This window comes from Podarcis cretensis, assembly GCF_951804945.1.
Source record: "Podarcis cretensis genome assembly, chromosome: 6".
NCBI lineage: Eukaryota > Metazoa > Chordata > Lepidosauria > Squamata > Lacertidae > Podarcis > Podarcis cretensis.
Genome location: NC_137175.1, coordinates 29,062,088 through 29,079,632, shown reverse-complemented (window position 1 = coordinate 29,079,632; position 17,545 = coordinate 29,062,088). Strand labels below are relative to the sequence as shown.

The 17,545-nt window shown below is 44.3% G+C and overlaps 2 protein-coding genes across 4 annotated transcripts in view; one reads left to right on the top strand and one right to left on the bottom strand.

Annotated features, from left to right (window-relative positions):
• Positions 1-17,545, top strand: part of TGIF2 (TGFB induced factor homeobox 2) — a 379,781-nt gene that overhangs the window by 66,865 nt on the left and 295,371 nt on the right. The window lies entirely within an intron of this gene.
• The window catches only part of DLGAP4 (DLG associated protein 4), a 338,739-nt gene that overhangs the window by 43,921 nt on the left and 277,273 nt on the right, over positions 1-17,545 (bottom strand). The window contains exon 1 of one of the 3 annotated variants that reach the window (XM_079979046.1): positions 13,167-13,395. The exons of the other annotated variants lie outside the window; for them this stretch is intronic. Coding sequence (XP_079835172.1) covers positions 13,167-13,197 — 31 coding nt within the window. The 5' untranslated portion in view covers positions 13,198-13,395. Of the gene's footprint in view, positions 1-13,166; positions 13,396-17,545 lie in introns of those variants that run through there. 3 annotated transcript variants of the gene reach the window in all.

Sequence of the window (17,545 nt, the reverse complement as noted above, 5' to 3'; positions counted from 1 at the left end):
TAGTCTCACCCACTTCTCACCATGTTAGTTCTATCTCAGAAAGCTCTTAGCACACGTTGTGTGCTGCACTGGAGACCAAGACCAAGCAAGAAAGCATACACAGGATAATTTAGCACAGATTAATTATGCTGCAACAAGCAAGCAATTCCAACTAAGTCCTATTGCTTTCTGACAGAGCAATTCAAACCCCATCTGGGCAAAGGCAGGGTGTGATGAAGCAGCAATCACCACTACAACTGCAGCCTTGTTCATTGCTTACACCTGCTGGGGCAGAAGGTGGAAGGACAGGCAGAGTGATCACACCTGATGCCATCAGATTATGCCAGTTGGAATGGCTCCAGTGGATTGTAGTCTGTTCAGTCCTTCCCTGCTGCCACAGCACCCTATTTTAGAGCTTTCCAGGTGATATTCTGCACTTCTAGTAGGCAGAACGGAGTGCTCCAGGCCAGCAGACTGACACAAGTCAGGAGACTGACACCAGCTTTACTGGTCTCCACACCATCCAGCACCCACCTCCCAGTGCAGCAGATCAGGAGTTTGGACTGTACCCTAAGTTTATCATGTAACTGGTGGTGCAAGAGTTTTAGTTTTAAGTAGATGGTACATGTCAACCCACTCCTGTCATAAGATACAGTGACAAAAATACTTTTGAGAATATAGTTACTATTCCTTCACCACTGACAATATCCTGAACCTCACCCCTACTTGAATTTTGACACTTTTAGTATTTTAAGTTTGCTTTAGCACATGTGTACCTTGCCTTTCCTTCAAGGTACTCAGGGTAGTGTGTGGGGACTTATTCCATTTTATCATCATCTGCAAGGAAGGCGTTATTTATTTGATAGATTTCTATTGTACCCTTTCTCTAAAATGGAGCATAGGTAGCTTACAGCAATAATAAAATACCATAATCAAAAGAAAATACTCAAATAAAAACAAGGAACATGTGATAAAACTGTAGAACCTCACCACAAATACTACTTCAACATCTGAATGCCTGGACAAGTTCAACTCCTTTTACTTCTTCTTCTTCTTATTATTATTATTTTGCAGTGGCTGAATATCAAATGCCATTTGGGAGGGAATTTCAGAGGTGAAGGGCCACCACTAAAGAAGCCCTGCCTTATGTCACTTGTCCTTTCAAATAACAGTCAGTTACTCAACGCCACCCAAGAGAGGACACTTTTCTCAGATATCTTGGTCCAAGTCCAAAATAATCCATACAGATTCCCCAATGAACTGAATAGGCCAAGTAGGCCATGGTTAATCCTTTGTAGTGCTGCTATGCAGTCCAAACAAGCTGGTATTTTTAATTCCAAAAGTAAGTAGTAAGGCATTTGCGAGCCTCAATTTTGAAAGTATTTGAGAGAATAGGTTGACAAGCAGAAGCACAGCTGCTACATTCTTGTTCACTGCTGTCATTAGGGCACCTTATGGAAACCTAGAATCTTTAAAAAGCACTTGTTTTATAAGGATTTTAAACAAGCTAGTAATAAATCAAAACAGGGTGTTAAATTTTGACTACAGGGATGTTCCTACAGCCTTAAAAGGACTTGAGGCAGGACCATGACACACATTTACATACAAGTTTGTTAATGCAAATGTATAGTGCAAATTAGGCTGACTCAGAGGGAAAGCTGCCCTGTAAGTAGATTCAAATATGAAATAAAGGGGAGATACGGGGATGGATGGACACCAGATCTAGGGTCTACTGCAAAAGATCCAGGGCCCAGCCCCCCCATAGCCCCTCCCAACACCACTGCTTGACCACCGTATTTTGTATTGTTACAAATAATGAGACCCCGAAAAGTCATTATATCCAGAAATAACAGGTGGGAAAATAAGAGACAAGGTTTCAAGTGCAGCACTTTTTAGGTGTGTCACATTTTAGGGCAAATTGGACAGGTGTCTTCTACACAAACAAACCTGAAACCTACTTCATTATCTCAGTCAGAACATATTGTAACTAGGGCTGGGCAATGTTAGATTTTCAACATCGTGATGTATCACCAGCTAGACATTGCAGTTTGGCGATATACTGCGATGGTGAAACAAAATCCATTGGCCCCAGCCAGCTAGAGGCAGGGTGAAATTGCCACAGCTCTTGACGCCGGAGCTGGAACCCTTTCACCTCAATGTCTTGCAGGAGGGCCAATGCAGCTGACCTAGGCCACTGCTCAGCTGGGGGGCAAGAGGGCTCCCCCCCCCCAGCTGAGCGAATCCGGACGCCTCAGCAGCATTGGGCTTTGCTCAGCTGTGGCGTAGAAGCCTCCCCCAATCCCATCTGCAGCATCGGATCACTCGGATGGGGTGGGGGTGGGGAGGCTTCTTTCACTCTGCATCTGAGCGATCCAACACCGCAACAGCATTGGGCTTTGTGCAGCTGGGGCGAAGAAGCCCCCCCCCCCAGTGATCCAATGCTGCTGGGGTGTCGGGGGTCGCCAGTTTCACATAGCCCCCACCCCGCTGCCAACTTGGGCAAGCCAGCACTGGACAGGGGGCACCATTAAATGCTTGGCTGAAGGGAGTGGCAACCGGGTGCCCCTCGGCCGAGCCGTTTAAAGATGTGGAGGGAGGAACAAGCTGTACAGGCACCTTGCCAATGCAGCTTGTTTCTCCCTCTGTGCTGTATGTGGGCAGACCGCAATGTCAGTTTCACTCAGCAGTATATCGCTGGTGAAACAGCTGCACTTCAGAGTCCCTCTGCTAGCAGCAACCCCTGGACGAAGTTACGCTGCTAGCTGAGGGACAAAGGAGCGTGGCCGTTTCATCAGTGATATACCGCTGAGTGAAGCCAACATCACGGTCTGCTCCTCACACCAGTCCTGGGCGGTATATTGATATACTGCCCAGGCCTAATTGTGACCTACAGCAAACTAAGTACTTAGGCTGTGCTCCACTTGTTTCTAGACACGAGTGCTTTTGAAGTTCAAGCACATTGTTCACGCAGAATGGAGAAAATTTATACCACCACTGTGAATATGGCACCTGCCACAAAGTGGAATGCTCGGGCAGTGTATAAAAGCTTGTTTTGAAGGTATGCAATTTTTACAGCCCATTCATAGTTAAGAGAACCAGAGTGACACCTACTGTACAATGGTTGGGTTGTAAGCAGAGGCTGCAACAAAAGGCTTTTAGCAAATCGGGAATATTTTCCAGCACTTAGAGTTTCTAGTAAGCATATTGGCGCAGCATCAATAAGCATTCTATAGTACATTATACCTACAATTAGCTGTGGAAATAATGAATGAAATGATTAATTTCCATGTTCCAGGTCTAGGTTTCCAGCTAAAGTAGAATCCAGTGCCATAAAGGTCCTCTTCCACTCTACTTGTTTACTGTACTATGTTTGTATTTGCTGATGCAACAAGCAGTAGTAGTCATTGTAGACACGTCTTCTACAGCACAATCCTATACATGTCTAATATTAAGTTCCCTTGATTTCACTGGGGCTTACTCCCAGGTAAGAAGATAAGAGTGATGCCTTTGTCTGCCATTTGGCAGATGACGTTGTTGTTGTTGGCATCTGTCTGTTTTGAGGGACAATGGAGTGTGCTTCTGAGGCACAGAAGTGACCACAATTACATTCATACTATTTAGTCTTTTGAATGGAATCAGATTTTTATTACATTTCCATTACAGCAAATCAGGGGGAAATCTGGCTAACAACAAGATCCAAATGTATTAAAAACAGGCTAAAGCCCAAAATTTATAATCTCAAACCGAAACCATGACCCTTTTCACACAGTCATAGAATTGTAGAGTTGAAAGGGACTATGTGGGTCATCTAGTCCAACCCCTGCAATTCAGGAATATTTTGGCCAATCTTGAATCCACAACCCTGAGAGTGAGTCCTATGCTCAACCAACTGAGCTATAGCTATATCCTACAAACTGAGTTAATGCCTGACTTTTGTGTGTGTAAGAGAAGAAAGAGAAATCTGACTTTTCAAGGTCCTTAATAAAGGATATAATGAATCATGCACTTATTGTGGGCTTCCTACTAGAACCAGGGACTGGCCAAACATGGGCACTAGGATCTATGAGACTCCATCCTGCATCACCCCAGAGTCTTCTGCTAACTCCACCAGAGTGAATGGTATATTCATTTAATGACCTCTAAATTTCCTAGCAATTCATCCAGTTCTGCATTTCTGAATATTTATGACTTTAAAAATAAATGTGCTTATTAACAGTAATCTTCTAGAGCAAGGCTGGGGACCTTTTGACAACGCAGGTGTAGTTGGAACTACAACTGCTATCCTCCCTGACCATGCTAATGGGAATCGAAGAACATCTGGAGGGTCATAAGATCGCCAGCCCTATTATAAAGAAAACACTGTTCTGCCCAGTAACTTTCCATCATTTCTGTTAAGTTCAATGCTGTTTGATAGGGTTAAGTCACCTTGGCAGCATGGGAGTGGCAGGAGTGCTGTTCCTTCCTGTATCAGCAGCATAGTGCAAGCACTTCTGGACTACATGCTGAAGCTCTTCCCAATGCCAGCATTAGCACAGCTTTTAGACAATAAACGCTGGTGTGGAGAGGAGCCAGTGTGGACTCCTCCCATAGAGCATTATGCTGTGGCTCAGGGAGCAGCAGCACTGTTTTTGCAATGTACAGACTTCCAAGCAGAAATCAGCTACATGGTTGCCTCCCTTTGTCACGAAGAAACAGGCATAACTATGATATTAAAGGCATATAGGCTGCATTATCAAAGCTTTTGCATAACAGGTAGTTTTTGCATACCAGTGATGGGCGTGATCAACTCGCACTTTCTCACACAGGCCAACAATTCTGACCCTCCTCAGCTGGTATATGCAGCCACTAGAGAAGGGAAGTCATCACATGCTCTCTGCTCATAAGATACGAGGGGGCAGGATGTATCCTTCTCAGGACAGTGGGCTCCACCTTCTCCAGCACAGTGTCTACTTCAATATTTTTCTCTTTCTGCAGCTATTAAAATTAGGTTGGGGGACAATAATATGCCTGGGGGGCCAGATCAGGCCCCATAACTGTGGTTACCTATGCCTGCTCTATTTAGCTGTAAATTATATTTTAATCGTTACCTCGACCAATGTAGGCATATATGTTTAGGAAGTATGTTAATTTTACAATGTGAAGCATGAAATAAATTGTCCCTTGTTTTTAGTTTTGTTTTGCAATCCACTCATATAGTATGAAGTTGTTGGGTTTATTTTCCTGTGCAGGCTGAGAAAGTCTGCTCTTTCTGTCCCTTGTTCACTCCTCTTTCCCCCAACCAAAATCAATCTGTCTGGAGTGACTTCTTTTGCTATCTTTCTAGTGACATAAAGGGAACTGACAGGCTTAGCCCAGAGTGTGCCAGCAGGGTTATAAGTGTAACTGTTCTTGTATGCACGGCTTGATATGAAGAAACGGCAACAGGGCAGGCCAAGGCACTTTGACTGACACAGGTACAGCAATTCCTCCTCCTGCTTCACAGCACGGACCACGGCAAGACTCCACAAATCAAAGCCCATTACTGCTTCATTGCTGCAGCACATCAGAGGGCAAACTTGAAAGCTAGCTTGCAGGAGAACAGAAGTTCTCTCAGGTTATTCCTCCTGATAAAAGACACTGAATTATTTAGCATGCATTATGGAAAAATTAAGAAACAGAGCTGCAGTATGAAAGATCAAGGCAGTTTCAGAAGCACTTATCCCAGGCAACCAAACCTACTCATGGCTACAACACACACTTTTTTTTACCTTGAGGGAGTACTTAATACAGTTGCTTTCTTCAGACTGCGTTGTCAGTGGCATTTCATACTTCTAGTATTTTGGGGGGTCAATCACCCAGAGAGAGTGGGGTGGCCTAACTAGAAGACAGTAGGGCAATAACACGCCACCCACCCTGTAACTTAAGCATGACATAATCCAAGAATAGCACACGTTTGCATGTTACTCTCTCCAGTTGCACCTTCCTTAAGGGTTTTGCCTGGCTGCAATATGTCTTTAAACTCTGATAATATTTCCTTAGATGGAAAGCAGCTAGTGTTCAAAATCAATTGCTCTGCCTACTTTTGCCCTTGGACCTATCCGACACTGGCATATTCCCCCCTCAGGGAATATTCATGTGATCCATATGCGTTAAAGTAAGTAGTTAGGAGCTGGGTTATTTACCCTGCCCTGCATGGTTTCACAGGGATTCTGTCCCTTTCAGGATACATTTGAAGTCTGGATTAGTCTTTTAAACAAAGGGTAATCTGGCATCACCACCCTAGAACCTTTAATCCAAATTTCCCCAAGATTATTGTAAATGGTGCTGCTATTTTTTATTTTCCATTTTTTCTTAAAGAAATGTTGCAAATCTAGCAATACAGTACATAATAGTTAGCCCCATGTTATTGGCTTTCATCACAACCAGTTTTCTTGCAACAAGGCTGGTTTTGCCTTTTGAAAGGCTTCCTAGTCCCATTTTCTCTGCTGCTGTCATACTGGGGCCCTGCCCAAAATTACTAACTCAATCAAAACACACCTCCAACTTTGTATCTGCTGTCCTTCCTCCCCAAGAGAGACTACTGTTGCACACCCTACACTCCCATTTAAATAGGACTGCAGATTGATTTAATATGCTGCTCATCAGAGACAAAGTGCCCATCATTCATTAAAAATGCATGACTAGTGGATCAGGCAAAATTCCCAGTCTCCTCGTTAAACCAGCACATTTACAAACACTGTTTAAGAACACATTTAAACAAACGGACACTAATGGCACATAATGTTTTCTGCCACATAGCGGTGTCAATATCCGCACAATCCGCAATTTTTAGGTAAACCACTCCTCCAGTACTCCCGCTAGAAAGGTTTTTATGCCACTAATCGAAGTTGGAGACCTTGATCATTGTGCCTTGAAAAACCATCTTCACTTTGTCCTCTTTCCAGACAGCAAGTCTGTTTTCAGAGAAAGATTCCAGCAAGGTTTTTTCTTTTCTTTTTTGCTTCCTGGAAATTGCAATTGTAGGCAAATTCACCAAATATCTTCATGACCAAATGTGGACTTATGAAACAAGGCCACACACTGTCTAAACTTCATCCTTTCAGCTCACATATTTGCAGCGATTTGCACCGCACTGAATCCAATTATGCTGCTTCAGCCCATGGAAGCAAAAAAATAATAAATAAATAAATAAATGCTAAGCTGCTACCATGAAGACATAAAGAACAGAAGTGGGAGGGACAACAACCAGAAGAAGTCTTTCTGCAGTTTGGTTCAAAAATGTTGCCTCTGGGGACAGGAATGTGTGAACCATCATTAAAAGATTTATTCAGCACTATGTCACAGCCACATGGAATGCCTCCCTTTTTTACTAACAGTGGCTTGGTGAATATAAGCACAAACATCAGTCCCCCCCTTTTAAAAAAGGTTCGTCTGTAAATGCCTCATAACAACAACAACAACAGTGAAATCTCAGCCCAAAGGCTTGGCTGCAAGAGATGCAAATGGGGGGAAATGGGATTGCTTAGAGTCTCTCATTAGAGACAATGAGTTAAACTGCTAGTGCACAAAGTCAGGTAGTTTATGTCCTTGCACATTATGAAGTATTTGAGCAGGAGTGAAAGACAGTATAAGGAGAGGAACAGGTGCACTGGCAAACTGAGGACAGCTGCAAGTTCTTTCATGACTGAGTCAAGGAACTGCAGTTTACTCAGAGGCCTCACCCATTTATCCACAAGCCAATCCCTATAAACAGACTTTCCGCAGGCTGAATTCTCACAAGCAGAGAAGCCAGTGCTGGGAACCCTGTGTCTGGGCTGTACCACATCAGGCGGCAGGTGGCGACTCAAAACATGGCTGTTTACCTAAGCCTTTTGAAATGGCTATGTCCATCTTGGAATTTTTATAGGTGGGCTTGGCAATTTCACATTTATTTTATTTTACCTGGTTGCATATTTTGTTTGATCTGTAATAATTCTTAATTGTGCCTTGCTCCAGGCTCTTATGATGAAAGGCAGAATATAAATAAATCAGTGCTCCTTGGCACAAATGGATTATCTGCTTAACACATACACAAGAGGGAGAAGGGATATAATCTTAAATTTCCCCCTAACATGGCTTTTCACATGCAGGGATATATTTTTAAAATCAGCCCAGCGCAAGCTTATGATTTTGACTGGGAGAACCAAGCCCCATTTCCACCTTGCAAATCATGATTTGCCCTGCAGAGACATTATCCTCAAATGGTTTTCCTTGGCTTGGTTGTGATATGGCTAAACATATAGTAGTCATTCCAACTGATATCTACCGAAGGGCCACAAAAATGGGGGGTGGCGGCTTTCAGATATGATTCATTACCACTAGACAACTCTGCCTTTGGGCTACCATATAAAACAGACCCTCTTCTATGCATGAATCAGGGCCTTGGTAACTTTTAAAGTAAATTTCTAGGCTTTAGGGTTATTTGAAGGTGTGATAGCAAAAGTTTACAACATTGTCGACAGTATCAAACAAGCTGCCATCTCCTGGCCTCAATGCAAACAAACAAACAAACAACAACAACAACACACTTTAGAGAAATCAAAGCACTTCACATAATCTCTAAAGCAAATTTTTCAACGGGCCTGGGAAATAAGCCAGCATTTATATTTCCACATAATGGAATAGGTGGTGTGCCTAAGGATATCCATGGGTTTATTAGATAAAGTGAGTTTTTAAACGAGGAATCAAGCAGACCCCTCTTTACAACACTTTTCACCTTCTCATCTTTTAGCACGAAACAGGTGAGGTGAACCAGTGGTAAAGTGAACCAGTGCACCTTTTACTGTTACAACAAGCCCTTTCAAAGTACAGTAGAACCAAGAACATAGTTGCAGAGTCTGTAACTAATGTGACTAGGATAGCAATATTGATATTTTATTTCAGGGTTTTTAAAGGTAATCTGACAGCATGTTCAGAGACCCCTTTCCAGCTTCATGGAGCTTTTATCTGGTCATGCCTGTATCTTATTTGCCACAGGTTGTGTGGCTTTTTGTGGGGGAAGGGGAACAGGTAATTCTGAACCTTTTTGAACAAAATTCTGCTCAGACATAAGAGATACAGTATATTGCACTAAACTTGTTGGTAATCACCCTTGCAAAAATTAAGTGTGTGGGTGGGGGGGGGGGAGAGAAGGAGAGTCCATTAACTCTTGCATCTTGTCTGTTAGTTGAATTAGGAATACAATTTGGAGCTCTCTTTTCCTATCTGGTTTCAACGTTAATGCCTCAAATCTGCAGTGTGTTTTAGGTAGCCACATGTAAAGTAGTTTCTAACAGAAATTATTTTTTATTGTATTAGTTTGAGGGGGTGAGCTGGCTAAGATTTCCTACCAGAAATGAATACTGCATTTGCTAAAGACAGAAATTATTTATTGAAAATTAATTGGCTGCACCAGTGTTGTGGAATACCATGCTCTGCGAAGTGCAGATGGGTTCCTCTACCAGCCAGCAAAAGCCACAGACGTTTTTTCATATTGGAAAGCAGTATTATTTGTGACGGTCATTTTTACCTGTGCTCTCCAACACAGCTGCCTTTTAACGTGCTTAAATGTTTAACGTGTTTAAATGTTTAATTTGTGTATTTTTATTGCTGTATTACATTTTTTATTGCACTGTGATTTTAAATTTTGCAAGCCAATTTAAATGGTTCATGAGCTTTAAAAAGACAAATGTTTATATGGGTAACAACTAATACAGAATTGGTAAGCTAAATTAGAAAACAGTTCACATAGCAAGATGAACCAGCCTTTGAAAATCTACAACAAGCCTTCTTGCCTTCTCTGTTGCCCCGCATGACGACAATTTGCTAAAATAAACATGGGTACAGACTTCAGTACTGTATAAGCAAAGGGCTCTCGTAAAAGCCTCCCCCCTCCCATTGCTGCTGTATCCACACAACACAAGTTAGGGCAACATAGAACCAGTTTTCCCAGGAGTTCACTGTTGTGTCCTTCCCCAACTTTACCAAATTTTTCTCAGCCAGAAAAAGTTGCAGGACACCACCAGCTGAAGAATACCAACACCAAAATTTAGAAGAGGAATGGAATACAATGCATGAGACCATGGGTCGGTTTTTTAAAAATAATATGTATTACATATGCTAGCCAGAACTTAGTTTTACTCAAAACTGACTCAATGAAATGAATGAACATGACTTTGGTTCATTAATTTCAATGGGTCCACTCTGAGTAAAACTTGAATACTGTACTGCTTTAAGTATCCTGAACTTTTGCATAAACTTATCACTCAATGTCACCAATTTAGTTTCAGGCAAAAGTAGTAACTCTACCTGCAGAGTGGCACAACACACCAATATCACTTTATGACTCTGCAACAGTCTCCTCAAAGTATCTATTTACCAAAATATATAAATCAGCCTTTTATTGCTTAGGAATCACCAGGCAGTTTCCAACATAGTGTGGAATTCAATATCATGCTCTTCCAACCATTTTGACTGTGCATGGAATTATCCCCCCTCTTTCCCTCCTGCATGCTGTTCTGAGGGTTCTCTCAACTCCCCTCAAATCCAATTGCAGGGTAGGAGAGTGCAGAAAGACCCACTGCAAAAGCTGAAGTCAGACAGAGCTTCTTTGGCGAACTCTGCCCATTATATCTCAACACATGATGCAATCAAACACAATGTACAGCAGCAATGAGATAACTACTAACCCCCATTCAAATGCTGACCTAGCTTGACTCCACTTAGTTTACAAGGCTGACAAAGTTTTAAGTTTAGCTTCAATTGTACCATTTCTATAGTATTTCTGCTAAGTGTTCAGATTCTCAACAAGGGATGACTATTCAACCATGTGTGAGCAGACTTCCTCTCCTCCTCTTTACAGCCCTTCTGAAATTTGCTCCAGAGGGTTACCCAACTCTCCGGAGATGTGGAGAGTGCACAGAGGCTGCACGAACACCCAAGTGGCTTGAGAAGCAGGGGTAAAATGAGGGCCCCAGCATGGAATCACAGAATTGTCAAGCTGGAAGGGACCACAAGGGTCACCAAATCCAAACCCCTGCAATGCAGGAATCTTTTGCCCAATGTGGCACTCAAACTCATGACCCTGAAATTAAGAGTCTCATGCTACATATCTTTCTGCTAATTTTTCCTGGTCCTCAGGCATTCTCTTGCACATAAGGTGTCAGTGCAAAGACGATTTCAGCTTTTGTCAGATTTAACATTTATGATATAAGGGGCTTTCTGAAATTGCCTCTACTGACATAAGGGACATCCAGTCCATTACACATGGCAATTACCGTATGCCACAAGGATTATTTGCCTATTCAGGCACACCACCTGGCTTCCTTACAGTAAGAACACACTCAGGTCCTTGAATTACTTTGCTTTGCATTCTTACACAACAATAAAACCATTCTGCAAGCCCAGCGTTGCTTTAGCAATTCTCTATTTCCGGTGAGCATCTCATGAAGAAAAGCCAGGCCAGGGATTACCAAGCAATAAAGTATTCTGGCCAATTAAGGACTCATTAGTTCAAAATAAGCAGCACTCCAGGCATACTTTCCTCTATAAACACAGTATGTCATTGCAACACCTTCTGCTGCCGTTGTCAAGAGGCTATTTTCTTTTGGGAACCAGTTCACATAGGCAAGCCCCAGGGATGGAAAGGGCTGACTTCAAAGCAAGGACAGGTTTCCCTTCAGTAAAAGGGAGAAAATAGTTCACTAAGGAGAGAAAGAGAGAAGAAGCTCTAGATCTTTTTATGTCCCTCTATGCAGCTGTATACTGATGACAGGACAAGCAGTTTAATTTTAGCATCACTTTATGTACCCAGGAATTTGTTTCATAATGAATAAAGATCTGGCAGGGTGGAAGATGTGTTCACGATAGGAGAGGAAAAATAAGCAAACCATATTTGGAAACTGAATTCCAAGGTGTGTTAGGGCTGTAAAAACTTTACTCATATATCTACCCACAAGTCTACATGCATTCATTAATTCTGTCATATTATCATCATTTAAAGCTTTTTTTTTTTTAAGTACTCTCTAATTTTGCAATGCCTGAGCCACATGCTTAAGGGCAAAATCACACACTTTCAGATAACTGGGCATCTCAATGGAAAATTTCTTGTTTTATCAGCCACTGGTTTTTATATCTGTAATATATCCTTATATTTGCTTAGGGCTCCTTAAGAAATCCCTAATGAGTTCATTTCTTGTAAGTTCTTTCAGTTCTACAAGGGAAAGAGGGTGTCCTTTCATGTCACCTTTCCTACTACTTTGTGGCTTTCGGCAATATGTGATGTGAAGAAGCCTTAAATCAGCAGTTTTCCCCCAACCCATTAAGAACACCCTGTTTCCTAGCAGCCTTCAGGAGCAATCTGTGACAGGATACATCTCAATCACAACTGTACAGGTTTGCACAGTTTGTGCCCAGACAATTTTTATGTCACACACATGGAAAATATTAGAACTTTTAGTACCATTTTTTAAAAAAATATTAATAAGATAACACAAATGCTCAACTAACAGCAGTGCTATTAAGGAAAAAACTAGATGATTAACCCCCAATCTGTGTCTTTTCATTACTCAAGCAGACACAAATGTGCATATGGCTCACGTTTAGTCTGGGATGGCATAAATATAGGAAAGTGATTTCATATCCTGTCATGATCTGGAATGCCACGAGTAGACTAAATATATCTCAGCAAAAGTGACAACAATTTCTGATCAAGCACAGAGCCATGCAGTGGGGAGAACCGGGCATATGTGCCATCAACCTCGCCTCCCCCCCCCCCCCATTAATACAAGCCAGTCAAGCTCAGGATTTAGCTGAAAATGCAACCGGATAGGCAGGAAAAAAGGGAAGCGGGTAAGCCATTGAAAAAACCAAAGCCTTTCCCACATCCAAGCAGGCTACCCTCAGCACCCGCCCACTTACTCGGAGCACTTCTGTATCCGAAAGCAATTCGCTCACAACAGGAAATGGGAATGATTTTTCCCCCTTTTTGCATTTAAAGGTCTACCAGCTAGAACATTATGCGATATATGCACAGAACGGATGCATTCAAAATGACAGCCCGACAAACTGAAAACAATACAGTATATATATATATATATATGAAGCACAACCTTGAGCGGCCGCTTGCAAAGCCTTCCCGAGATTTGCATGCCATAATGGAAAAAATCCCACACGCAATTCAGTACACTCACATTGTTTAAATAGCTCCAGACACAAAGCCATGACACAAGATGGGGGGTGGGGGGGGGGCTAAAAAGGGAGAAAGAAGGGAAAGAGAGAAAGAGAAAAGAGGAGAGAAGACTGTTCTTCCTTTCGCCTTGAAAGCGAAGAGAAGGAATCGCACTACGGCAGAAGGGCAGAGCCGGGTTTCGCCCTGTTCATTGAGAAAAAACACACGACAACAACAACAGCAGCAGCAGCAGCGAGCAGCTCCCGGGCGAAGAAGGAGGAGTGGACGACGGGCGAGAGACCAGAGCCGGGCCGGGCCTGCCCTGCGGAGATCCGGGCAGCGGCTGCTGGGCGACGCTGGAACCGGCGCTGGAAAAAGACACAAAGTAACCGAGCCGCGCAAGCGAGCTTTGGCCGCGCACACTCACCCTCCTCCCTCACTCAGCCAGCCCCATCCGCTCCCGTTATGTACTTCCAAGGGGAGGAGCGTCGGGGGGCTGCGAAAGCCCCGGGTTCGCCACGCCCACCTTCGCCGGGCCGCGCCCGGAGACCGGAGGAGGCAGGCCCCGAAGGCGGCCAAGGGCTGCGGGCGGCGCGGCGCAAGGGCTGAGAAGACCGAGGAGGCCGGGCTGGAGGAGGAGGAAGAAGAGGAGAACACCCTGCCGCTCCCGACGGCGGGGGAAGGAAGCCTGGCCGGGGCTGCCAATGGCAGGAGAGGGGAGGGCGCTGCTGCGCCGCCCGGAGCCTCGTCGGCTGTGGCGAGGCGCGCAGGACGAGCCAGCCGCTCCTTGCAGCTCACAAGCGCCCTCCGCGAAACCAGTTCCAGCTAGTATTCCGCACATGCTCACAAGGCGCCCATTCGCGCGCTCCCTGTCCCCCCCCTTTTTTGTGGGGAGGAGTATGTGTGTGCTGTGGGGGGCAGAGATGTGGAGAGCGCGTGAAGGAGGTGGGGGCCTCGCGAGAGGCTCCTTCCCCCGCCGCCGCGGTAGGTGTGGCGCCCGGGTGGGCACCCACCCGCGCCCCGCTACACGCGCGCCAGCTTCGCGAGGCTTCCTTTCCGCGGGGGCGGGGATGGGCGGGAAGGACGAGCAGACGGGCGACAGGTGTATCTGCGCGCGCGCTCCCGGGGAGGGGAAGGGAGGGGGCGCTTCCTGGCAGCGCGGCGAAGATGCCGATGGCGGGAAGAATCGGGGCGGAGGGAAGAACCATGCGCGACTCCGAAGCAGCCCTGAAATAGCTCCGGATCTCGCCGACGGATGCTTTCCATCTTTGGTTGCTTCCAGGACAGCCGCCCAGAGCAGGCGCCCTCCTTCCCACCTGCAGCTCCCACGCCATTTGTTTTCATCCTAGGAGCCAACTCGTGGGAGCTGAGATCCCATTGACCCCCCCAATAAAGTATTTGAGGGGCCAGCCCCCCACCCCGAGTTTATAGGTAAAGGGACCCCTGACCATTAGGTCCAGTCGTGGCCGACTCTGGGGTTGCGGCGCTCATCTCACTTTATTGGCCAAGGTACAGCTTCCGGGTCATGTGGCCAGCATGACTAAGCCGCTTCTGGCGAACCAGAGCAGCGCACGGAAACGCCGTTTACCTTCCCGCCGGAGCGGTACCTATTTATCTACTTGCACTTCGACGTGCTTTCGAACTGCCAGGTTGGCAGGAGCAGGGACCGAGCAACGGGAGCTCACCCTGTCTCGGGGATTCGAACCGCCGACCTTCTGATCGGCAAGTCCTAGGCTCTGTGGTTTAACCCACAGCGCCACTGGCTATTGCCATTCAAATGGTGTGTGCACACCACATTTTGTGATTGATCATACAGGGTGGGGCTTATCTGCCCCCCCCATATTTTATTCAAGTCGGTACCCCAATTTACCATCAAAACCAAGGGCGGAGGATGGTGCCAGCTTCATTGTCCCCAATGCCGGTGAGTCTAATTGGCCTCATCTCTGTGTGGATTAAATTTCAGGCACAGTTTTGTGCCCTGTGGCTGCCCCTTCCATGGGATAGCCTGAGGCTATCATTATTAAAATACTTTTATACTAGCAGTTTATCTCTGGAGTTTATGGCAGGAGTAGGGAGCCTGTGACCCTCCAGATCATTGGACCACAAAGCCCTGCTGGATCAGGCCAAAGGCCCATGTGGGCCAGCATCCTATTCTCACATTGGTGAGCAAGTTACCTATAGGAAACCATCAAGCAGGAATGGGAGTGAAATAGAGTGCTCCTCACTTGATGAGACTCCCACTTCCATCAGCCTCAGCCAGCAAGGCCAATGGTTAGGGAGGGTGGCAGTTGTAGTCCAGCAACATCTAGCTGCCACGTTGGCAACCCCTGTTTTACCAACCAGGCACAAGAATACTTCTGGCTTCTTTTTGCAAACTGCTTTGAGGGCTCTTTTTTAAAAACAACCCCCCCCCCAAAAAAAACACACAAACCAAGTCAAGCCGTGTATACATTTTAAGAAATGAAATATTGTGGGGGGAGGTATACAAATCTGGCCTCTAAAAAGTCAGAGCATTCAGTATGACCTTGGGAAGTCAACATCTACTGCACAGGGCTATTACAGTGAGTTAAGGGAAGCCACACAGGCACCTTGACCTCCGTGGAGAAAGGGAGAGTTAAAAATAGAATGAATGAACAAGAAACCTTCAGTCCCTGCTGCCTTAACAATGCCAGGCATCTCTTCAGACAGTTCGTGAGTAAACATGCTGGATACACACCATAGTAGGGCTGGGAGGCTTACCCACTGAATTTTCAGCTCCCATCAGCATAGCCTGTGGCCACAAATGATGGACAACAGCTGGGAGGGCCACAGGTTAGCCATCTCTCTGCTAAGGAAAGGAAGAATTGAGGGGAGTGGGGAGTAAGCCAGACCCTGAAAACCTACAGCAGTTCACTTAATGAGCATCCAGAGGCACTGAGTTAGTTTCAGCTAGACACAAAAATGCTTTTCTAGGTGACCCTCCAAATAAGCAAGGCAATAAGAGGAAGAAAATACAAATTGCCTTGCTCTGTCCAAGGACCACCAAGTACACAGCGTTTTGTTTCCAGCTGAAGTCAATCCAATGGCTCTGGATGCTTTCAAATTGAGCACAGTCTCTGTTGTTTGTTTCTGCATCTGACATTCATATATACCTATACTGCCTCTGTACATGGAGGTTCCTCTTTCAAGGCTTAGAAAGGCACTTAGCTATCATGAGAATTCTGCCCGCATTTCCCCTGTCTTTGTAACCATAACAACAAAAACTTGGAAAGAATAATGGCCTTTTATAAGCAGTTTATAGTCTGATCCAAAATTCCATGCTTGCACAGTGAACTATAGAACATTCACAAAAGCTGACTTATTTTTCAATGGAACCGTAGTGCCTTAGCATCCAGAACAGACACATTGAAAGCAGAATCAAGCACAAGTTTCTAGACTGGATATTTCTTCAGCTCTCTGGTACAGCTTGATCTTATGCATGTTTACTCAGAAGCAAGTCCTACAGTTTTCAGTCGAACTTGTGTCCAAGTAGGTGTACATAGGATTCCACATTTGCTTTGAAAGCACAGACTCCTTGACTTTGGAAAAGGGGAGGGGTTGTTTTCCAAACGCTCTTGTGTATCAAGAAGATCTCCATGGAGGAAACATTACAATAATAAATTTAAAATAATGGGCATGTTATCAAAATGGAAAGAGTTATATAAGAGGAATGTGGCTAGTGGTCATTGAACTGTCAGCAATTGGTTTGCACTGTAGGTTTCAAGTAAAGTACTCTATATGCAAGTAAAATGATAGGTGGTTTTATATGTATAACTAAAAGGCCCATTAAGATAAATTTAGAGCTGCTTGCAGTATAAAACGTACTTTATATTGTGCTGCAGAAATAAAATGCAACATATCCCGATAATGTTCTGCTTTTAGATTATTTGTTTCAGCTATGTCTTCTTGTTTAAATCAGAGATAAGCATACATTTTTCACTATGGCTGCAATATATTTTACATAAATTAGTCCATTGTTGTGAGTGTACTTCAATGTATTTTAAATTTTTATTTCAAGAGATGAAGCCTGTCATCTTTCAGCATGTTATAGGTGGAGTGGTTCTCCTGCAAGGACAAGACTTTTCTATTTTGGGGTGGATAAAATAGAAACCACTTAACCTCTCCATGCGTTTTATGGGCAATAATAGGCTGGCAATGAGCTTTAAGGGACAAGCAGGCTTACTTGAGTGGGGAAAGAGCACCAAACTTAAAAGCGGGAGAAAATTTTAATAAAAAAATATTAATACCGGACAGCAATGATTCAACACAGTGAAATTACAGGTACCCTAAAATGAAAAGAGGAGTATAAAACTTTGAACAAGTAAGTTAAAACTGGGGGTGAGGGTGGAAAGAAAAACACAAGCACACAAAGAGATGTGAGGA